Below are 25086 nucleotides of genomic sequence, written 5' to 3'. Positions count from 1 at the left end.
ATCTCCTGCTTACAGCCACACAGAAGGAGGAGGTCAAAATGGCCAGTTAGCTGTAACTACATGGAGATGGAATCTGTTCTTTCAGACTGGGCACTGATCTCCTCCTTCTGTGTGGATGCACATGCACTGCCGAAACTCTTACGGGACTTGGTAAGATTGTCTGCCGCGAGTAATGAGTGTAGTGGGCAGGGGCACTATGAATGTAGTGTGTGGACATTAAGTTTGGAATGTGGGTCTCACGGGGAGCGTGCAAGGGATAAATCCCTGCAGTCGCACTACCCTCTGTGCCTTCAGTGGGTGAGATGGATAGAGTATCTGCCATGTAAGCAAGAGATCCCAGGTTTGAGTCCCGGTTGGGGCACACATTTTCAATTGTCCCTGTTGATGTACATCAACGTCTGTCGACAGCTTAAAGTATTGGTTTAATTATCATTTCATTTAGTTATCATTATTTTCAATGTATATTTATACCCAGTTACTAACTTTCAGATAGAATAGAGGAAAAATGTGGATAATTTATTATAGCATTTATACAGCAAATGCTGGAAATATGTTAGCAAATTCTGCACTAATTTAGTTGCAGAGTAATTAGCATTAATAGTTCAAACATTCTAACTGAAGTAGAATACCATAATTTGGCAAATAATGCAGCAGAATCTTCCCTTACTACTCATTTGCTCAGGAACAAAAATCTTTAACCGTAATTTATAAAAAGACAATACCTGAATGTATTCACGATGTATACGCGGACATGGGGGAAAAAAAATTCCTTTTTTTCCGGATTTCCTGGTTAAAAACACAGTTTCTCCAGTTGAAAATACATATTTTCCATGTTAAGTGACAGTATACTTTCCCTCGGAATTGTAAAAGTTATCAACCCTTTGAATGACCGGTGCAGAATTTTTCAGTGCTTTAGAGAGAGAGAGAGAGAGAGAGAGAGAGAGAGAGAGAGAGAGAGAGAGAGAACATGTTTTTGAAAGATCTCTGATGTCAGCAACATGTACACTGTATATTTTCGTAATTCGATATGCTCCATATTTTCGTATTACGAATGTATAAATTTGAATTCCACCAAACATAGTACGTTAGTTCCCGCAGCATTCAAATTGAGATTGTGACATGATTTTGTAAGCAAATCATACCTTATGTCATGTGGTCTCTCCAGAAGATGACACCAGATACTCAGAGCATAAATGATATATGACTTAGTAAGCCAATAGCAACATCACTGTTATGTAGTGCAAACACACAGACAGGAAAAGTTAATGGTTTAAATTAATGCACATAGTGTAGCTAGGTAGAAGAAAAACTACGCGTCTACATATAATACAGATCTCGAAGATTAATAAGCTACAAGAAAAGCTAACCTTTCACTTGTAATATTGGTCTTTCTTTGCATGTGTTCCACTTCATGACACATCACACAAAAACGTGCCAGTAAAATTCCAATAATGACACAAATGTCTGTTTTTCTAGGCTCGAAATTCTTCTTGAGGACTCAAAGTGTTAAGTTTTCAATGCGAGTCAAACGCTCTATGGTTTAAGAAATTCATCACACATTCTCACACGTAACATAGATCATCTTGCATAAAAGGAAATTTATTTGGATTGTAATGCTTTTCAAAGAACCATTCGCAAAATTTTTCTGCTACCTGTCAGAAATAAGTTCATTTCAGATTTTCAGCAGTTGCCAGAGCGTGCCAGAAAACAGGTGTTACTGCACTTGCATAGCTAACAATGACCTAAGGAAGCCCATATATTAATACATGTAAAACATTAAGAGATCCTACACTACATCATAGATGAAACTGGACACCAGAGGATACTCAGGAGAAAAGATTAATAAAAGCAAATTTTTTTAACAAACTGATAAAAGTAACTTTATGGAAACATGATGCATATACAGATATACTGAACAAACTGTCCCACAAATATCTGTACATAAATATATATTTCCACAGTAGTCATACACATGTACACAGCAAGAGACATCAATGCAGTCTCTAAGAAAATATATGGCAGCTAGATTTCCCAATTTCATTCAAACATCATGTTGTTCGTGGTCAATATGACCTATTGAGCCCCCCCGCCCCGCAGTACAGAGTGCCACAGGTGAGTCTTGACTGGAGACAGTGTGGGCAGTGATTCTGCTGGTGGTCGTATGAGATGGTAGGTGCATGACCAGGACCACCACCTTCGTCGGGGTGAGGTGCGGAGATGGAGTGACGGGAGGCAGGTCCACCTCAAAGTCATTGAGCCAGCGAGGGCGGACGATGCAGCGCCTGGCCCTTGAAGGTGCAAATTGTCATTGGGTCGCACTCACGAGGGAGGGTGAGGCTATGCACAACACTGGAGTTTAGCTTGTCATTTGGTAGCAAGGTCGTGGTGGCTGTGAATAGAATGAGAACTCGGTCATCAAGAGTTACGATTGAAATGTCGTCCACGCTATGTGGGGGTACATTGCAGAGCCAGGTGACAATGGGAGGGATTGCCTCCATAGTCAATGAGGTAGTAGCGAAACCCGCACACGGGGTGGTGTTGACGTATTCGAGATTCCCGCGAATGGCGACGGGGACGTGTCGGGTGAAAAATCGGAATGGTGGCCCAAGGAGAAACATTGTCGGACTCCACGGCGAGAGACAGAGACTGGCTGGAGAGAATCTGACTGAGCCAGCAGGGGGGCAACAGTGTAACGAAACAGTTTGGGGAGAGCCTTTGATGATAATGTCAAAAGTTGTATCGCCCCGCCAGAGGACTTTAAAAGGGGCCAAGGATAGGTGGTTGCAGAGGTTGTCGGACTGAATCATCTCTCAGCATCACTCAGGAGCAAGTGTTGAGGGTGGTTGGCATGTAAGTGTCCAGCGGATAGTGACTGATAGGTGGGTGCAGGTGCACATATTTGAAGTGCGTGTGCATGCAACTTATGAAATCGGGGTAGGGGAGGAAATCATTGGGTACCTGAGGCTGAATGAGTTCCCCTGGTAGGACAGGATTCTCCCCGAAAGCGAATTCTGAGACAGTTCCCTGTAAGTCGGGCTTGAAAGTTGCGCAGAGGCTGAGGACCACCCATGGAAGGGCTTTGGACCAGAGGCAGTCGTGGCACCTGAGGGCCATTTTCAGAGTGCAGTGCCACCATTCTACCAGCCCGTTGCTTTGTGGGTGGGATGCTGTGGTATGAATTTTCTTTATGGCGCAGATATTACATAAAATGGTGAACAGGGAAGACTTAAACTACCGACCCTGGTCGGTGGTGATGGTGGTTGGACAACCGAACCTAGCAATCCATGAGAAGATGAAACCCTTCACCAAGGTCTCGGCTGTGATGTTAGGCAAAGGAACTGCCTCTACCCAGCGGGACATGCGGTCGATGGTGGATAAAATGTATCTGTGGCCCTCCAACAGTGGAAGAGGACCAATAAGATTCATACGTACATGACGAAATCGTCCAGGGAGAATGTCAAACCTGCCCAATGGTGGGGTGATGTGGCAGCCGATTTTGTTAAGTTGACAGGGGACACAGCTGCGTTCCAGGTCTGACAGTCCCATTTTATATTTTTCCAAATGAAATGCTTGGAGATGAGCCATGTAGTGACGCAGACGCCAGGGTGAGCGAGGTTATGCAGCGTGTCGAAGGCCTGCCGCATTACATGTGTGAGTGTAGATCACTTTGAGTGTTATGCAATTGATCAGTAGGTACACAGTTTTGAATATGTTCACTTCAAACTTCACACTTTGGGGAGCACAGTCCAGCGACACAAAACCCAAGCCCATTGTTTGTGTCAGCGGTGTAGCACTCGACCACTGTACAGTGACAAAGTTTGATGTTAACGTGGCTGTAGATCGCGAAATGCTGTGAATTAATGGTGGAGGAATGAAGAGGTCTGGTGATCGTTATTGAGCTTCCAAATCTTTGGGCAAAGTGTTGGGTGAGGCGGCCATGGCAACATGCACATAAGCTGTTGATGCTACAACACCCAGCATGGTAGCTGCAGAAGATGTGCAAACTTCAGGGTCACCAGTATGGGAACGTGATGTGTATAAGAGTATACTGAACAAACTGTCCCACAAATATCTGGAACTAAATATACATTTCCATAGTAGTCGTACACAGCAAGAGACATCAGTGCAGACTCTAAGAAAATACATGGCGACTCGAATGTCCAATCTCATTCAAGGATCATGTTGTTCATGGTCGATATGACCTATGAACACCACAACTTCATTGTTCTGCAACACAAAAAATGCTTGACTACCAAATACGTGCAAATAAAAAAGCAGAAATTAATAACATATTTTAGCTTTCCATAATGATATGAATGTATTTTAATTCACTTAATAGCTCCCGGACACAGAAATCCATATTGTTTTCATTTGTCATGAGAACTGTAAACGAATAGGAATCACTAAACTTAAACACAGATCATGTGGAGACAATCTCACTCCCCCCACTAAAACTCGGACTGCTCTGAACATGTGCAAATCAGGTAGCTTGGGCGCACCAGAAAAATTTTTCTTATTAGAGTCAACACAGTTGAATAAATAATAGTCAGTTAAAGACATTTAGCACCAGTAACTATATTTGCACTTCCTGGTAAAATACATCAAACATAACAACCAAGGAACATTACATTACTCAGATAAAACTCAGAGCTTACAATAGCACCAGAGAGGTCTATTTTATTCCACATGATGCACTTTACCACTGTCTCACACAAAATGTATTGTTCACACAATTCCAACAGCCAACCTTTGGACATATATTTTGTGGCTTGCCCTCACAAGAAAAACCAAATAGCCCCACAACCTTTACAAACTTTTCTTTGTCCAAGGGTTTTGTCGAAAGGTCTGCCAACATGTCTTCTGTACACAGGTAGTCCACGGTGATGTTCTGTCGCTCTATGTGGTCCCAAATAAAATGGTGCCATATATCAATATGTTTTGTTCTAGCACTAGTCAAATCATTTTTAGGTAGGTTAATGGCTCCTTTATTGACACAGAAGATCGTTACAGGTTCCATGATTAAATTGTGTTCTATTTTACACATTAATGTTCTTAGCCACAATGCTTCCTGTGTGGTGTAAGATAGGGTCATATACTCAGCCTCTACGGTACTCAATGCAACAGTTTTTTGCTTTTGACAGAACCATGAAATGAGACACATCCCCCCTCCCCCTACCCCTATTAATTTAAAGCAGCATTCAGTGGTGGAGTGCCTATCTCCCAATTCACTCTCCCAGTATGCATCGCTTTAACCTTCTAGTTTTGCATTTCCTTCTGTATTGCATATTAGTTTGTGGTTTGCAATTCCTCTTAGATATCAGAATATCCTTTTCACAACTTTTCACTGTGTTTCCTATGCAGAGATTGAACTTACATCTAAATACAGTACATACAAGTATGTGTAAGAAAGGTATATATTATGCTGGGGTTATATTACATAACCACATGCATTTGCTTACAAAGATGCCCACACTAAATAATTTAAAATTAAGTTGAAACAATTCTTGATTTGCCACTAATTTTATTGTGTCCGACTTTCTGGAGCAGCATAATGAGCAAACTTCTCTTACACATAACATAATAATATCGACCCTCTGTACTTTTTGTTATGCTAACTTACTGTGGACTTGAAAAAGATGGAATAAGAGACAATGAAAGCAGGAAGCTGATACTAAACTCCAACTCAGCATGCTTTGGACACACAGAATGGGCTGCCACAAGCCAAGTTCAATGAACTTGCATATTAACCAAAATCTTTCCAAAAATGACTTACATTTCCAATAACATTTTTTGCTATAATCTAATAATTGCATACTACAATATTGTGAAAAGGAAAGTTGCCACTCACCATACAGCGGAGATGTTGTGTCGCAGATAGGCACAACAAAAAGACTGTCACAAACATATCTTTTGGTCAGTAAGGCCTTAGTCAAAATTAAACACAAACACAAACATGCACACACATGGAAACATAACTCACACACACAACTGCAGTCTCAGGCAACTGAGGTCACACTGTGAGCAGCAGCACCCGTGCATGATGGGGCGCACAACTACAGTGGTCATTAGTGCCCAGACTAAATTATGAATGCACTGCGAGGCACAATGTTAAAACAGCAACAAAAAAGAACAACACTATAAAAGGCACTTAAACAGCATAATCAAATGTCACTAGACAGGTTTGTCAAGTGGATAAAATGAAGAACACAAGCAGCTGCTCCTGCGTCATCCACTAAAATTTCATCCAGAGTAAATGGCAGGCCAAGATCAATGCGCAGTGTATTAAAAGTCGGACAGGATGTTAAAATGTGGCATACCATCAGCAATTGCCCACATGGGCAGAACGGCGCTGGTGCAGCTGTCGTCAGACGGCGGTGACTGAACCGGTAGTGTCCAATCTGTAACTGGTCCAAAACGACCTCTTCCCACCGAGAAGGGCGTGAAGAGGTCATTCAAGCCATGGAGAGAGGTTTCAAGGCCCGAAGCTTGTTTTCAGTAAGTGTAGACCAATCAGCATGCCACAGCAATAAAATAGGCTGACAAAAGACCATGCTAAAATCAGATGAAGGCACACAACAAGAAGCTGTTCGAGGCTGGAGGACCGCAGCCTTCGCCGCGGCATCTGCAGCTTTGTTCCCAGGGATACCGACATGGCCAGGAACCCACATAGAGGTAACTGGAGAACCGTCGTCCACCAGCTGCTGAAGAGAGCTTTGGATCCGGTACACGAAAGAGTGAACTGGATACGGATCACTGAGGCTCTGGTCGGTGCTCAGGGAATCAGAGCAGATGACATAAGCAGGATGTCGGTGGCAGCAGATGTAAAGAACAGCCTGAGAGAGGGCAAATAGCTCAGGAGTAAAGACCGAACAATGGCCATGGAGCCAGTATTTGAAACTGTGTGCCCTGACAATAAAAGAACACCCAACACCATCATTGGTCTTAGAGCCATCTGTATAAATGAAGATTGTATTAATGAACTTCGAACGAAGTTCGACAAACCGCTAGTGGTATACCGAAGCTGGGGTAACCTCCTTTGGAAGCGAGCTGAAGTCAAGGTGAATGCGAACCTGAGCCTGGAGTCAAGGTGGCATTTGGCTCTAGCCCACTCTAAAGGTTGCAGGGAGTGGAATATCAAAATGCTGAAGGAAGCGACAAAAGCCAACTCTAGGGTGCAGCAGGGCAAATACCTACAACATGTATTGATGATCGAGAGAATCGTCAAAAAAGGAACGATAAGATGGGTGGTCGGGCATTGATAATAGCTGACAGGCATACTGACAAAGCAGTATATCGCACCAATAGGTTAGTGGAAATTCACTGGCTTCAGCATGAAGACTCTCGACGGGACTAGCATAGAACACACTGATCGCAAGACGTAACCCCCGATGTATAGAGTTGAGGCGGCATAAGATGGACGGCCGTGAGGAGAAGTATACAGAGCTCCCATAATCCAGCTTTGAGTGGGCGATCGACCGATATAGTCGAAATAGGATGGTTCGATCTGTTCCCCTCGACATACTGCTGAGAACACGGAGGACATTTAGGTAACATGTACAACGGGCAGCCAAATATGACACATGTGGAGAGCAGTTAAGTTTCCTGTCAAATGTAAGACCTAAAAATTTTGTTGTCTACACGAATGGGAGAGCAACGGGACCGAGATGTAAGGACAGTGGGAGAAACTCTTTGTAGTGCCAGACGTTAATACAAACCGTCTTCTCGGCAGAAAAATGGAAACCATTGGCAACACTCCAGGAGTAAAGACAGTCAAGACAACGCTGAAGACAGCGCTCCAGGAAACATGTATGCTGCGCGCTGCAGTAGATGGTAAAATCGTCCCCGAAAAGGGAGCCAGATACATCAGCTTGGAGGCAATCCATTATGGGATTGATTGCTATGGCGAAGAAAGCGACGCTCAAAACTGAGCCCTGTGGCACCCCATTCTCCTGGCGAAAGGCATTGGACAGCACAGAACCTGCACGTACCCTGAACTTTCGATCCATTAAAAATGCACGAATAAAAATATGGAGGCGACCGCGAAGGCCCCTTGTATACATGGTGCAGAGAACGCCCACCCTCCAACAGGTGTCGTGAGCCTTCTCCTAAACAAAGAACACAGCCACTGTCTGGCGCTTCCGCAAGAAGTTATTCATAATGAAGGTCAACAAGGTAACCAGATGTTCAACAGCAGAGCAGCGCCTACGAAATCCACATTGCACACTGGTATGTAGGCATCAGGATATGAGCAGCCAAACCAAATGAGAGTTAACCATTCGTTCCATCACCTTACAGACACAGCTGGTAAGGGAAATGGGTTGATAACTGGAAGGCAAGTGCTTGTCCTTCCACGGCTTAGGAACCAGGACAATAGATTTGCACCAGCATGTGGGAACATGACCATCAATCCAGATATTATAAGTACGCAGAAGAAAACCTTTACCCGCATGAGAAAGTTTCTTCAGCATCTGAATATCAATAGAATCAGGCCCTGGAGCGGAGGAACGTGACCGGGCAAGAGCACTTTCGAGTTCCTGCATGGTGACTGAGGCATTATAACTTTCATGATTCGAGGAGCGGAAGTTAGGTGGCCTTGCCTCCTCTGCCTGTTTTCGGGGAAGGAAGGCAGGGTGGTAATGAGCAGAGCTCAAAACCTCTGCAAAAAATTGGCCAAAGGCATTGGAGACATCTTCAGGGGGCCACAAGGACATCATTTGCGACTGTCAAGCCAGAAACTGGTGAGTGGACCTTAGTGCCAGACAGCTGGCACAGGCTACCCCAGACAACAGAAGAAGGAGTAAAACTGTTGAAGGAGCTTGTGAAAGCAGCTCAGCTGGCTTTCTTGCTTTCTTTCATAACATGATGACACTGCAAACATAATCGTTTATAATTAATACAAATCACCATCACAGGGTGGTGTTTAAAGGTGTGTAAAGCACGTCAACGAGCACGTATAGCGTCTCTACATGCTGTGGCCCACCAGAGGATTGGTACGCGACATGGAGAACTAGTATGAGGGATGGAATATTCAGCAGCAGTGAGAATGACTTCCGTGAAGTGTTCAACCTGACTATCGCAGCTTGCGAAGTTTTGATCCTGAAATGTCACCCTGGAAGAGAAGAGCCCCCCGTCTGCTTTGGAGATGTTCCAACTTTTGGTCATGGAGATGAGGTATGATGCAAGAGGTGGATAACACAAGGGGAGTGGTTGCTTGAATACGTATAAAAAAGAGCGTACCACTCAAACCGACTTGCAAGTTGGGTAGTACATGTAGAGAGGTCTAAATGGGAAAAGGTGAGAGTTGTGTCCAAAAGAAAAGTAGGGGCGCCAGTATTGAGGCAAACAAGATTGAGGTGGTTGAGAAGGTCTTAATAGGGAGCCTCTCGGGCAGGATGCTGGAGAGCCCCAAAGGGGATGGTGGGCATTGAAATCTCCAGTCAACAAAAGTGGTGCAGGTAGCTGAGTAATAATTTGCATAATGTCTGCCCTAGTATTGACAGATGATGATGGAGTGTAAACAGTAAAAATGTAAAATGTGAAAGTGGGGAGAGTAATTTGGACAGCAACTGCCTGCAGGTCAGTGTCCAATGTGATGGGATCGTAGTAGATATCATCCCGGACCAGCAACATAACCCCTCCACGAGCTGGAATAACTGCCACAGGGGGTAGGTCAAAACGCACGGAGGTATAGTGTGCCAAGTCAATACGATCACATGGGCGTAGCTTTGTTTTCTGGAGAGCTACTACAAGTGGACAGTGCAAGTATAGCAGCAACTTTAAGTCCTCTCGATTGGAGCAAATATTCGAATGAAGAAGTGCCATCGTGAGAAGAAAAAGAAAAAGAAGAAGCAAGAAGGGGACAGTTTGTAATGCTATTGTAAATATAATACTGCCATTAAACTGTATATTTAAAAAAAATTTTTGTCCCGTAATAATTTTGAAAAATTAAGAAAATACTATAATGAGAGTAAGCTTTTGTTAAGTGTAGTTTATCTATTTAAAATAAGCTCTTTGATGTAGGTGGAATAAATGTATTAAAACATATTTTGTAAAGAATTATGTAATATTTCAAGTACAACTATAATTAATTAAGTCAATTTTGTATGTATATGTTGTCATGCAATTGCAGATGGTTCATACTTAGGGTTTTTGTAAGCAGAAGTGTAAATTGAAAAGGTGTAGGTATCATAGGTAGAACGGAGCTCTGTTCTGTGGTGGAATGGAAAAGGTGGTGGGGCACGCGAATGAGATTTTGGCGCACAAGTGTCTCACACAGTTGGTAGCTGCCCTGCAAGTAGTGAACACGCATTACGTTGGTCAAGCACTAAAGGCCCCGAATTTATCCGCAAGACTGGGTTTTTGGCCTCGGACATGTTCTACATGATTGGCACAGTACAGCAATAAATTAATAGCTCAGAAATTTGCAATTTTATCATCGCCACCAAGAGGAAGACAGAGCTATGTACATCAAGAGCCATATTTGCGCAATGTTACTACGCAGCACCACCTCATGCCACCTTCGACAGCAGTAACAGGCAAAGTACTTTATTTAGAAGTGTATCACAGTATGAACCAACCCTCTTCAGTCAGTGGAACATAAGTGTTAAGTGTACCTTTGTGTTTAACCATGATTTTCCTATGCCATTTGCCTCAGTATGGTCCTTACCTAAACGAATTTATTCTGAGTATCCTGATGTTTGTTGAACCTTGAATAATAGTAAATTACTGGCAATGGTACTGTTTTGGTAGTAAATTCTGAAAATAATTATTAAATACTAAAGTTTGCACATATCAGTTTAAGGGCCACCACTTTGTGTAACCGTGAGGACAAGTTTTCAATAGTAGTTCTGAAAGTAAAGTAACATAATTGTTTAACTGCAACAATCTTAACAATAATTGTTCGTGTTGCTACTCCACGTCAAAGAAAGTCAGACAAATATTGGTGTTAGTAAAACGTTAACAAATAACAGTCCTAAAGAAATGAAATTTAGTCATGCTAGATAATAGTTTTGATCATATGAATGATAGCTATAAGTTTACTATTTTTTTGTATCCTTGTTGAAACGTGTGTCTCTTCTTTAAATAATTGCTGAAGTATAGTGATAAATTCCATAAGTAACAGAAAGTGGGATTAATAGTAATTACTGCCAAGTGACCGTAGTAAGTGAAAGTAGTTATTTATTCAGTGTTGAAAATTGACTTCATTTTTTTGTGTAGCCACTGTGCCTGATTTGGGCTGGTGGCCGTTTTATTAAGCGAAACAGTTTATTGTTATAACAGGCTTCATCTGATAAAAGGTTTCCAAAAGTAATTATTCTCACTGCTTTCCCCCAAACTGTATGATTCAGAGAAAAATAGTTTGATACTTTACCATTGGGTTGAACACGGTTAAAATCTCTCTCCGAGAGTCGATGGTTTTGAGTGTTAGTGCTGCCTGATTTTGTGGTGGTGTTCCTGCCATTACTTACTACATGGTTCTGACATTCCGAATCGTGGATCTTCAGTCTTTACAGTGGTAGGACTTAAACGTTCTGGTACCGTATTGACGAGAATGTGAAAGGGTCATTGCAAGTTCCTTCTTCAAGGCCCGTGCATGTGACTTCTGGGTCTTAGTCTTGGCAGAAGCTGATGAAGGTGCTTGTGTCTCAGGGGTGACGGGAGGAAGAGGAGACATTGACCGGGCGATCTTAGCACTGGCCAAACGGACGACCATAGAGTGGGCTTCCTACTAGCAAAAAGCTTGTGAGCAGCCGAGGTGGACACTTTCTCTTTGAACCGAATTTCCTGTATACAGCGTTCATCCTTGTAGATGGGACAGTCGCGAGAGGATGCTGCATGGTCACCCCGACAGTTCGCGCAACGAGGAGATGGAGGTGGACAGTCACCCTCATGGGCATCCCTTCCCCAAGTGACGCATTTAGCCGCTTTAGAACAAGACTGGCGGGTGTGGTTAAAACGCTGACACTGGTAGCAGTGCGAAGGTGTCGGGACATAGGGGCGAACAGAAATAACCCCATAGCCCGCTTTGATGCATGACGGCAGCTGAACACTATCAAAGTGTCAAGAAAAGTGTCTGGGTCAGTACAAGGTCATTGTTGACCTTTTTCATGACCCTACGGACAGCCGTCACGCCCTGCTCAGAGAGGAAAGACTGAATATCCTTGTCAGTCTATCCATCTAGTGATCTAGTAGAAACCACACCACGCGACGAATTCAAAGTGCGGTGAGCCTCTACCCAGACAGGGAACATGTACAGCAGTGTGGCCTGAAGGAGTTTTTGTGCCTGAAAGGCACTCTCAGTTTCAAAAAACAAGGTACCATTACGCATCCTGGTACAAGATTTGGCAGATCCAGCAATGGCATCTACGCCCTTCGGAATAACAAAAGGGTTGACAGATGAAAAATCCTTTCCGTCCTCAGATCTAGAAATGACGAGGACTTTGGGACAGGCGATAGTACTTTTGTCACTGGTGGCTGGTCAAGTTTCCGTTTTTGGGCAGAAGCCAAGACAGAAGAAGAAGAGAAATCCATTGCGGGTGAATCCCCCATGATTGCCAGCATCTCCAATGGCACACTCCTTGCTTGTGGGGACCCTCTCAGAGGGCGCTCCTGCCTTAGGTGAATGTTTACACCTCAGGTCACACCTACCGAGAAACGGACGGAGGGACCAATCGGCATGGTCGGAAGGTGTCAGCTCGGGCAATCACCCCTCCCTGGGCCTGGCCTTTACTAGGGAGTCGCACAGGCTCTACTTGTCGACCCAGGGCAGGGAATTATGCTTTACCCCATCACAGGCTATGCGTGCGAACATGTTGGTCGGCCTTCAGGCACGCACAGGGAGGAAAGAAGAATAGGAAAAAAAGGGAGGGACGGAGAGAAATGACAGACTGTCTCAAACACCGAGGCGGAGACCAGAGGGTGGACAAGAAAGCAAGGAGAAGAAGGCAAGGTAAGAAATAAGGAAGGCAGTGAGAAAGGGAGAAGGACAAAGAAAGGAAACAAACAAAGGAAGGAAGAAACCAGAATAAGCGAAAAACCAAAATGACCACAAATGTAAGTCGTTGAACCATCTGTCTCTGGACTCAGGCGCAAACTACCCCCTTGACGGGGAGGGACTCCTTTGAGTCGCCTCTTATGACAGACATGAATACCTCGGGCCTATTCTGACCCCGGACCCTCAAGGGGGCGTGGTGGGAGTGGTGACTGGGTGTGGTGTAAGGAGGAAGCCGGAGCAGTGATGGGGAGGGATACTAAGGTCGGGGTGGCGGAAAGTGATGTGTTGTTGGGGGGTGCGCAGGAATTAGATGGAAAGTGGGTAGGGCAGCTATGTGCAGTTGGGAGATTAGACAGAGGGCAGCAGAGAGGTTGGGAGTGGGGCCTGGGGGGTGGGAGGTGGGGGGGGGGGGGGGAGGGAAGCAGAAAACATGAGAAGTAAAAAAACTGGGTGCAATGGAAGAATGAGGGCTGTGTAGTGCTGGAATAGGAACAGAGAATGAGTTGGATGGGAGACGACAATGACATGAATGTGTGACATATTGCACGAAAAGTTCCCACCTCTGCAATTCAGAAAAGCTGGTGTTGGTCAGAAGGATCCATAAGGCACAGGTTGTAAACCAGTCATTGAAAGGAAGGATGTCATGTTTGGCAGCGTGCTCACCAAGAGGGTGGTCCACTTGTTTCTTGGCCACAGTTTGTTGGAGGCCAGTCACATGGACAGACAGCTTGTCGATTGTCATAGAATGCCCAGTATGCATGGCAATCAACAGGCTGTCTGTCTGTCCACATGAATGGCCACCAACAAACTGCAGCAAAGAGACAAACACGACACCTTTCATTTCAGTGACTACTTCACAGCCTGTACCGTATGGATCCTTGTTACCAACACCAGCTTTCCTGAACTGCACAGGTGGAAACTTTCCCTGCAATATATCCTATGTTCCTGTAACCTTACTGGCCTCAACCTTCATTAGTCATTGTCCTCTCCCATCCACCACCTTCTCTGTTCCCATTCCAGCACTACACAGCTCTCATCCCTCTATTGCACACAGTCTTTTTACTTCTCTTCTTTTCCATTATCCCCCCACCCCGGGGCCCACTCCCAACCTCTCCACTGCCCTCCGTTGAACCTCCTTACTGCATATAGTGGCCCTACCCACTTTCCACCTCATCTCTGCACACTCCCCAACAGCATGTTATTGTCTGCCACCCCTACCTCATTGTGCCTCACCCTCCCAGCCCCAGCCTTCTGCTTACCCCCAACCAGTTGCCACTCCCATCATGCACCAGTGCTGCTGCTCACAGTGTGGCCTCAGTTGCATGATACTGCAGTTGTGTGTGTGTGAGTCGCAGTCGCATGAATATGTGTATGTGTGTGTGTGTGTGTGTGTGTGTGTGTGTGTGTGTGTGTGTGTGTAGTCTAATTTTGCGAAGGGCTTAGTGGCTGAAAGCTACATTTGTACTTTGCAACCACGTAAAGGGCTCCCCCCCCCCCCCCCCCCACCCACCTCACCCCACAAGGCACGTCCAATGAACTTCCTCCACATTAAAAAATGTGCATAACAAGCTAAATCTTTCCAATAATTTTTTTTTTATTGTTATACAATAGTTACATATTACATTCACAAATGGCAAAACATCTTTTTGTAAGTCAGGTACAAGACGCAAAAAGTTAACTGAAATAGGGAAAGGAATTACACAAAATACAACTTGTAATTTGTAAGTATAATGTACAACTCAACAAGTAAGGGCAGCTGAACTCGCACTCAGATAAGTTTATATGAAAATGCATACATTTCAATCAAATTGTTATAATTGTTACAAATCACACTACATTACTTCTGTTTCCTCATTCTGGGACAGTGTGTGGGTTTGTAATTTTCTTTTTGTTACCTTGAACCCAGATAAACAAATACCTCAAACACCTACATAATGGGTGACTAACCCCTTGATCACATTACAGCAAAGCGGTACTTCTGTATGTAAATCAAAAACATAATTTACAATAGTTTTCTTACTGGTACTTGCTGGTAACTAATTTTCCCTATATTTCTTAGTGAACCTTTCTGCAGTCCTTAAAATGTCCAACTAAACTTGTGAAATGTACTTTAAGCCCTCAAAGTCCGAAAATTCATTTTGTTCTAGGTCATCATGTCCACTTTTGTCGAAAATATGTGCACTCAGCACAAACCCCCTTTTTCAAAACAGCAGATACTGAAATACCCACTAACTAATGCACATTATTTATGTCTAGGCCACTTAAGTCATCAGTGGAAGCACTTGGTCTACGCAAACTAGTCGGAACATCTGACTTAAGGCCATTCTGATTACTGTCAGAGAAACTGAGCAAAGCTCTGTCACTATTAAGCAGTAGTTTGTATTACTGAATGGTGTCAGAAACTGTATCACAGTAATCAATTTGAGTTCTTTTCTCACAGCTAATGCAGAAAGATTCAAACCAGCTCTCTTACATATCTGGGCAAAAATGTTTTCCAAAGAATACCTGCTTCCCATCAGGTATCTGTAGCCCTTATTGAAAAGCAGCTTTAGCCAGGCATATAAATGATAGTGTGCTCACAAGATAACCTGTATGCAATGGCTCCCACCCAGAATCTCCTATCTTGGTTTCATCAACAATTTTCACAAAATTTTCCAGAAACTCAAAATTCTTTTAAATTGTTTTTCGTCAATAATGTCTTAATTGTTCAGGACATCAATAAAGTGGACCATTCATTCAGAAATCTATTACACCATGCTATGGTAAAAGCTTCAGCTGGCAAAATTTGTACAGTTGCTGACATTTCCTGTGCACTAGCTCTTTTCAAGGACAGATATCTTAATGCAAGGCCAACATTCATTTTTTTTTTTTTTTTAATTTTCTGGTAGAGGTATATAGCTGTTTGAAAGAGGGCGTAATGATCTGAGTCTACTCTCACTGCTTAACTCCATAGTCCACAATTTTGAAAGATGAGATGTGACCACTGTTGAGTGTAACTGTCTTTATCTGCTACTTTCTGAGAGATAACAGTGTTACTGCTCCAGATACCAGAATGCCAATTTCTTACAAGTTGACAAACACTTGCAACAACACAGGTATCAGATCTACCATGTTGGAAAGAAATTCTTCAGAGCACATAACTGAAATACCCACTCCACATCACAGACTTCTGTTCATTCCTCCCATATCAGAAACAACAGCGGAGACATGTAAATCAGTTTCTGTTGTCTTATCAATAAGGGCAAAAGTGAGAGTTCCAGTATCATTTCCTGCTGTGCTAGGGCCAGTAACATTAATTTTGTGTAAATATTCAACCATCTGCTTCCAGTAATATGTAACACCTCTCAAAATTACAACAATCAGATGGCTACCTGTTGCTGAACAGTTTCCCATAGCAAAGCAAAAGAATCACAAAACATCTGCCTCTAATCATCAGATCGATCACTGCCAGAGGCTTCCATCTCATCAATCATTAGGACAAAACCCTTTTTAATATCTTTCAGAAGATCTACTTTGATCTGAGAAATACAAAAATACATTCAGAAACTCCAAAATATAATTTCACACCACTAATATAATTGCTCAGGGTTTCATATTAAGGATTTATAACCTTCTTTGCCCAATATAAATATTAACTTCATACCTTTTACAATGCTGTCTGCTGATCACTTCCAAATTGTATTGTTAGTAACAAGTCTATTGATCTGTTCTGAAGTCTGGAAATTACTTAATGTCCTCAGAATGAGATTTTCACTCTGCAGCAGAGTGTGCGCTGATATGAAACTTCCTGGCAGATTAAAACTGTGTGCCCGACCGAGACTCGATCTCGGGACCTTTGCCTTTCGCGGACAAGTGCTCTGCCAACTGAGCTACCGAAGCACGACTCACGTCCGGTACTCACAGCTTTACTTCTGCCAGTATCCGTCTCCTACCTTCCAAACTTTACAGAAGCTCTTCTGCGAACCTTGCAGTCTTCTAGTCTCAGTCGGGCACACAGTTTTAATCTGCCAGGAAGTTTCATATCAGCGCACACTCCGCTGCAGAGTGAAAATCTCATTCTGGAAACATCCCCCAGGCTGTGGCTAAGCCATGTCTCCGCAGTATCCTTTCTTTAAGGAGTGCTAGTTCTGCAAGGTTCGCAGAAGAGCTTCTGTAAAGTTTGGAAGGTAGGAGACGGATACTGGCAGAAGTAAAGCTGTGAGTACCGGACGTGAGTCGTGCTTCGGTAGCTCAGTTGGTAGACCACTTGCCCGCGAAAGGCAAAGGTCCCAAGTTCGAGTCTCAGTCGGGCACACAGTTTTATTCTACCAGGAAGTTTCATATCAGCGCACACTCTGCTGCAGAGTGAAAATCTCATTCTGTAAACATCCCCCAGGCTGTGGCTAAGCCATGTCTCCGCAGTATCCTTTCTTTCAGGAGTGCTAGTTCTGCAAACTACAAATGCCATTGATTACCAGCTACACACACACACACACACACACACACACACACACACACACACACACCGCACTCTTCATTCTTGCGCCCTCCTACAATGATATTATACAGGATATCCCAGGTACTCTGGCATCTGCAGTAACTGCCTTCATTTTTGTGTTACAAGGAATATTTAACACTTTTTCCCACCAAATGTCCTGACACTCTAACCCTTAAAATGTTTAGTTGCAAATTGCTTAACATATTCTCCTATCATGTTTATGGAAATGTTTACGCTAGAAAACTTGCAGTTGATAGCAAACTGAGAAATCAATCTGGGAAACACTGAATTTATTGTAGGATAAACATCTTTTATTCACTAACTCACCATTTCTTATATATGCTTTTTCTCTGGCTCTCCGCTACGGTCGCAGGTTCGAATTCTGCCTCGGGCATGGATGTGTGTGATGTCCTTAGGTTAGTTAGGTTTAAGTAGTTTTAAGTTCTAGGGGACTGAGGACCTCAGATGTTAAGTCCCATAGCGCTCAGAGTCATTTGAACTATTTTTGATCTCTGGCTCTCAACTGGAAGTTGAGGATAGGGCACATCAAAGAAGAGTAGGGATGACATTTGGTTGCAGGTTGTTGTTGTCTGCCTGGTTTTGCTCAAACTAGCTTTCTTCAAAATGGACCTCGAGTAATAATTGCAAATATTTTGATAGCAAAAACGTTGTCATTAAGGAATATTAATTTACTCGTATAAAATTAACAGCTCCTTAAGGCGACTTTTGATTTTATACAGTTGTTCTAAATAAAATCAAGAGAAGTAGCTTACTTTAAACTTACAATGTTACGTCGCGTTATATACACAAAACCTGCAGCAAAATTATAATAAACACACTCCTTATATCATTATTTCATTACCGTCCCTCTGCCAATGTGTCTCACCGAGCGAGATTGCGCAGTGGCTACCACACTGCCCTCGCATTCGGGAGGACGACGGTTCAATCCCGCGTCCACCCATCCTGATTCAGGCTTTCCGTGATTTCCCTAAATTGCTCCCGGCAAGTGCCGGGATGATTCCTTTGATAGGGTACGGCTGACTTCCTTCCCCGGCCTTCCCTAATCCGATGACCTCGGTGTCTGGTCTCCTTCCCCAAAACAACTCAACCCTCTGTCAACGTGCCTAGTCCCAAAACAAAGAAAAATTATTTTACTTACAATACACAGGTAGCTTTTCGAGTCTGGTATTCAGTCTTGGCGTCTTAAACTTACAAGGCACCTCTTACGCCCATCTATATCTGACAGAAACCAATGAAACTTATAACCATCTGTCTGCTATTATTTGAGCATTTTGGAGCTGCACACCCAACCATTTGACGTTGTGAAACAATAAAATTAAGCAAAATTCATCATTTCGCTTTTCTTCGCCACACGAAGCATACAGTATTCGTGTTATTGCGTATTATTCAGTTCTGTACAATCTAGGGACATAGTACAAGTACTCTATTAGAACTTTACTGCACTCTGAAGGGAAACATTTCCATCATAAACAATAAACATCGATATTTATCTGCTAACGAAAATACGTAGAAACATCTCAAATAATACTTATAACTGAACAAAAAGAGTCTCTTTACCTTAGCCATCGTGTTTCCTTTTTTTACGAAATTAATACCGTAATAAGGAAATATATTTTTCTCCTCCATTGTAGCTGACTGTTCCACTTAAAACGTTATTTAATGAAAATTGTTTTCTTGCTTATATTCAGTGTGGGTGACAGCTCTATTCTGTTACTGTAAGGCCTAAACCTAAATAATTCTTCGCATTTAAATTTCTGACATCGCTTGTGGAGTAAACCTCAACGGAAAAAAATATTCAAACTGTCACGGGACAGTTGCAATTTGTCACTGAAACAAAATACAAGAATAAAATTAAGATGAAACAAAAACACAAGATTCACTGCTATCACTTGAATCTTCGTGGAGAGGTTTTCAGATGTTAACAGACGACGACGCCGTTAAAACTTTCTTCCCAAGAAACCTTGACGTGACGACACGTTGATGGGCTGTGTGAATGGAGCTATTTGAAATGCTTTATGGAACGTTTCGACGGTACGGGACATGACATGACGTGATGGTCAGTGTAAATTTCTCTTTTACACGTTATCTTTCCTTGTGTATTTCAAGCCACTATCTATATTTCATTTTCATTTCATTTATTATCATCCTGTGCATCATTTACATGATATAGGAATTGTCATAATATTGTCCAGAATATGCGCAGCAGAATATTACAAATTTCGATCAAAAACATAAAAATTAACATTATATAATATGTTGAAAATTAAAACATTGAATTAATGGGTTATTCTTTTACATGTTCTGTCTTCATCAGCATTCCTATACACTGCCCTCCTTTCTGCCTTCTAAAGAGCTGCCAAAATCACAGCGTTGTGGCATTACTTATTTTGTGAAGCGAAAGGATGTAAGTATGCTTCTCTTAGTCTTCCCTTTATTTCCCAGAGATGTGAGGTATATCGAAACCAAAGATATTTTTTTTGGTGAATGCGTCATAGGAAGCACTTGTCATGTGTGTTGACGTCGGAGTTTGTTATGATGAAAGTTAAGTGAAGCGATGGAGAGTTTTCTCGGCTGTGGTGTTGGTGGTAAAGGCGTATGAAAGAGAGCGCAGTATAGGATTACGTGCTTGTTTAGTTCCTTTTCCGTGACTTTTCAGTATCAGTTTTGAGAAAAATGAAGAAAATGACAGGTCAATTCCGCAACACAACGTGGGATCCAGTACTGATTATATCGCAAATCGTAGCCTTACAAAGTGTAATGTATGTTGGTCTCGGACTGTGGATCACCATCGTAGATTTTATCGTCGGATCATCTCGCTCATTAGACCACATATTTAAGTATCAGGTTGAGTATCAAAGGACGAGCATGTTTCGTCAAATCACCAAGTGAATAATTAATTATAAGAACAGTTTTAGTAGTAATGTGATTGTGTGGTGAGGGACAAACCGTTTATTATTCCTATTACCGACTCGTCCCCGTTTGTTCTATTTATATTGCCTATCATTACCGGAGTACTGTTCATGTTACAAATGTTCTATTTTCTTGTGTGAAGTGATGTAGTTTTCAGTGTAGCAGGTGATTATAAACGTTCCTTGAAACGTTGTACGCAGTGAAATATGTTATGAAGTTTCGTCTCTAAGGCATGTTAGTGATAGGGAAATAGTTTATCAGTTCAATACTAATATACGATCCCACAAAGTTCGTACGCCATTAATCAAGGAGTAATATACGATCCCACAAAGTTCGTACGCCATTAATCAAGGAATCAATTATACTGCTCCACCAACTCTCACCTTTGAATCTAACCAAGGTTTCAGTATACATCGCAGATCATTCTGTCATTATAAACTACACTGTAAAAAATAATATAGTTATAAAAGAGGTGTTATCGGAGTTTTATTCACTTTCTGTTTCTGTATGTCTTATGCCACATGACACATCTCAATCAGGTTGTGGGATGAAGCCAGCATTTGGTATCGGAAGGTTTAGATGACCCACGTCCATCAAAATAATGACTATCCTTGTGAGATACCCGCCTGTGAACACTGACTTGAGACTCACCATTCGAAATGTTTAATAACAGTAGAAATCTGGCTTTGGTATCACTTTTATTGGTTTCAGATTTCAGCCATACTTACAGTCTTCCCACTTAATGTAGCTCTGGGACTGAGCTGTAGATCAGTCACACCAGTCTTCAGTCCACATATGTTCTGTCATATCACCAGTCAAAACCAGCGGTGAGATTCACTATCCCTACTTGACCACATAGGAATATGCTGTTGCATTTTTAAGTAACACTAAATAAATCTTAAGAAAACTGCTAGACTGTAGCTTTCTCTCTGACATTATGGGAGATGATAGCCCCACAAGATTATTTCATTTGTGCACTGACTGTTTTCATTCTGGAAAGGTATTGGACATAGTTGCATTATTGTTACAGCTGTGTATATGAAGTAAATGTGACTCATTTAGTAGACAATAAAGATTCAATATTCAGTCAATCCAGAGAGATTTTCTTCTGGCAGTTATTGTTTCTTTCGCCTCTGGCAATGATTAGTATATATGGAAAATTTCAAATGAAGTTGTGACTCAGAGTTCATGTTAAACTGTTAATAATTAGCTGCTTAAGTAAGTTAAATACTGGAAGAAAGCCAGAGTGTACCACCTCCAGTGTGGATGTTAGCTGTCACATATTTGAAAGAAAGCTTTCTCGAGATTTATATTAAGAGCTCCATAAATTTATTTACACTTTTAGGCAAAGTGTGGAACACACTTTTTAAACAATGTGGTTCCAATGAGATTCATTACATTTTGCAAAGTCTGTATTGTAGTCCATTTGTATATACATGTGTGTTTAAATCTTATTTTACCTAAGGATTGCAGATCTACCGTGTGTGACCAAAAATATGTAGGAAAATCCTTCCAGTGGTTTAGTTAGTTTTGTGATTCCCTCTTCAAAACTTCAAGATTTAATATCAATACAAAATGACTTGTGTTGAAACAAGGCACCAATCAAGCAGTTTTGAATAAAGTTACTTTGTGATTGATAAATTGCAGCTGTGTGTGTGTGGGGGGGGGGGGGGGGGGGGGATAGCAGTATTTCCAGCATACAGACAGCTGCATTTCACAAGACATTCCGCATATCTGCACAGCAGGCAACACAGTGAGCCACAGTGCTCGAGAATGAACTACACTTGGTTGGGCCTTACATACTACTCGACTTGCTGAAATGTCAACAATAAATTGATTATAATTGGAGTGTAAAGGTATGATGTTTTACACAAAAAAATTACCTGGTGGCAAGAGACAGAGTGAGGTACAATGATTAAGGTGTCTGAGCCTTTTTTAATTATTGGGGATTGGTCAGATCCCTGTTTAACATCCAGGTTTGACTTGTCAGAGGTTTTTTTTACATTGTTTAAAGCATTAAAATACAAATTAGATAAAACCACCAAAATGTTCACAACTTCCTAAATGGCTTCAGAAAGGTAAACATTACCTAGTGGACCAGTTCAATTTTGAGACTTCTTCATTGAATAATGCTTTTGAACACAGTTTTTGTTGTTATAACAAAAAGTGTTTTATATAGTGCTAACATAGGAAGCAGGCTACACTGCAGATTGTTGTTACCACATCCTTGCTTCACATTCATTGGCTTTGCCACCTACAACCAAATTAACACTTTCAAACCTAACTTAGAACTCAGGGTACACTACAGTCAGTCTGTCACCACAATCAAAATTTCAGGAGAGGGAGTGCCTCCCACCATCACACTCTAGTCAGGAAGATGAACGAAGTAGTGGAGTTCTTCTGGGTATTAAACTCTCTCAGGATTTCTGGAAATAACTCATAACCAAATACTGACACATTGCTTGTGAACATAGAATAAAGGTCCACTGCCTTTCTTATGCTTGGTTTCCTTATTGTTGGATGGTCGAAAAACTTTATCAAGATTAATAGCTGAAAATTTTCAAATAATGAACTGCAGTTAGTTGTGCCAATGATCTGGTTACAATGAATGTAATTTCACATACAATTACAAAAATACTCTGCAAATCACATTTAAGTGACTGGCAGAGGGTTCATCAAACCACCTTCACAATAACAGTGTGCAGAAAAAGCAAGCACCTGTATCTTTCTGTGCGAGCTCTGATTTCCCTTATTTTATTATGATAATTATTTCTTCCCATGCAGGCCATCGCCAACAAAAATATTTTTGCATCCGGAAGAAAAATGTGGTGAATTTTGTGAGAAGATTCCACCGCAACAAAAAATGCTTTCGTTTTACTGATGTTCACTCCAAATCTGGGTTTATGGGAACATCAGATTCCACCCATCAGCTTTGACCAATGACGTCACCAATATGGCGGAAACGATCATTCACAACAACTCCCATATTGCGAGTATGGCGTCATTATGTAAACATGACATCAAACTTGAAAATAGATTGAAAAACCATCAAATACATATTCCTCCGATATTATAATGAATCTCACGGGACAAGCGGGGTAAATTGCGGGTTTTTGGGTGGGGACAAACTTGTAACAAACACACACTCCTAAACCAAATGATAAAACCGGTAAAATAAACCAACCATAACATTCGCAAAATCAACTACAAACAATATCCAATGGAATCAAACACATCCCTTGACCTATATAGGTCGATGGAAAGTATCAGTACCAATTCAGAAACCACAAAACCTACAACCATTTCCACAATCATCACTACCTCAAAAACCACAAGAAAACACCAAATCTGGAATCGAACGCTTCCCTTGACCTATATAGGTCAGTGGAAAGTATCAGTACGAATTCAGAAACCACAAAACCTAAAACCATTTCCACAATCATCACTACCTCAAAAACCACAAGAAAACACCAGATCTGGTTCCTTCCCTTGGCCTATACAGTTCAACAGGAAGTATTGATACCAATTCAAAAACTGCAAAACCTACAACCACTTCCACAATCATCACTACCTCAAAAACCACAATACAACACCAAATCTGGAACCAAACACTTCCCTTGACCTATACAGTTCAACAGGAAGTATCGATGCAAAAACAGACATAATGTCTTATGGATCAACAGCAATCAGTGAAATTATAATGTTACTTAAAAACCGTCTTCATTGCAAATATTTTTATTCATATGACCGGTTTCACATGTCACATGTGACGTAGCATGTGAAAACTGCTGGATTTGGACGGGTTACTCCTGTAACTGAAATATCAGATCTGAAGATGGTTCTGAATGAACCGAAACCGGTCATATGAATAAAAATATTTGCAATCAAGACGGTTTTTAAGTAACATAGGAAGTATCAATACCAATTCAAAAACTGCAAAACCTACAACCACATCCACAATCATCACTACCTCAAAAACCACAAGAAAACACAAAATCTGGACCTATATAGGTCAACAGAAAGTATCAACACCAGTTCAAAAACCACAAAATCTGGAATCAAACATATCCCTTGACCTATATAGGTCAATGGAAAGTATCGATACCACTTCAAAAACCACAAAACCTACAACCACTTCCACAATCATCACTTCCTCAAAAACCACAAGAAAACACCAAATCTGCAATCGAACACTTCCCTTAACCTCACAGGGTCAACAACAACACACAAAACCAACTCACCAATAACAGCAACACAACCCCCCGACGCACGATCCACTAGTCATCTAACCAGATAAAAACATGAAGAAAAAGAAAACCAAAACTCACCACATGAAAGCTACGGGGCTGCCTACTAGATCGAACACCACAATCTCTCTCTCTCTCTCTCTCTCTCTCTCTCTCTCTCTCTCTCTCTCTCTCACACACACACACACACACACACACACACACACACACACACACACACAGAAAAAATGACAACTAAACACACTTACCAACCACTCCCCCCCCCCCCCCCCAAAAAAAAAAACTATCCAAAACAAAGTAAAAATAACCATTCAGTCTACAACTAAAAAAAACAACTACAACAAAATGAATCCTCCATAGAAAAACAAAAATCCACAACCATCACCCACCTTCCTCCCCGTGAAACCTTACCAACACCCCCCCCCCCCTTGCCACTG

At 41.9% G+C, this 25086-nt stretch overlaps 2 protein-coding genes across 6 annotated transcripts in view; one reads left to right on the top strand and one right to left on the bottom strand.

The window, feature by feature from the left end:
• The window catches only part of LOC126278554 (uncharacterized), a 95669-nt gene extending 75802 nt beyond the window's left edge, over positions 1-19867 (bottom strand). For 2 of the 4 annotated variants that reach the window (XM_049978747.1, XM_049978746.1), the window contains exon 1: positions 19050-19345. In XM_049978747.1, coding sequence (XP_049834704.1) covers positions 19050-19118 — 69 coding nt within the window. In that variant the 5' untranslated portion in view covers positions 19119-19345. Of the gene's footprint in view, positions 1-19049; positions 19484-19788 lie in introns of those variants that run through there. The other 2 variants (XR_007550719.1, XM_049978745.1) reach the window with 2 other exon arrangements.
• Positions 19451-25086, top strand: part of LOC126278553 (protein SYS1 homolog) — a 41320-nt gene continuing 35684 nt past the window's right edge. Inside the window, exons 1-2 of one of the 2 annotated variants that reach the window (XM_049978743.1) lie at positions 19451-19548; positions 19807-19896. In XM_049978743.1, coding sequence (XP_049834700.1) covers positions 19546-19548; positions 19807-19896 — 93 coding nt within the window. In that variant the 5' untranslated portion in view covers positions 19451-19545. Of the gene's footprint in view, positions 19549-19806; positions 19897-19965; positions 20337-25086 lie in introns of those variants that run through there. The other variant, XM_049978742.1, reaches the window with a different exon arrangement.

This window comes from Schistocerca gregaria, chromosome 6 (assembly GCF_023897955.1).
Source record: "Schistocerca gregaria isolate iqSchGreg1 chromosome 6, iqSchGreg1.2, whole genome shotgun sequence".
NCBI lineage: Eukaryota > Metazoa > Arthropoda > Insecta > Orthoptera > Acrididae > Schistocerca > Schistocerca gregaria.
Note: the sequence above shows the minus strand (reverse complement) of the source record. Positions and strands in the feature narration are given on the sequence as shown.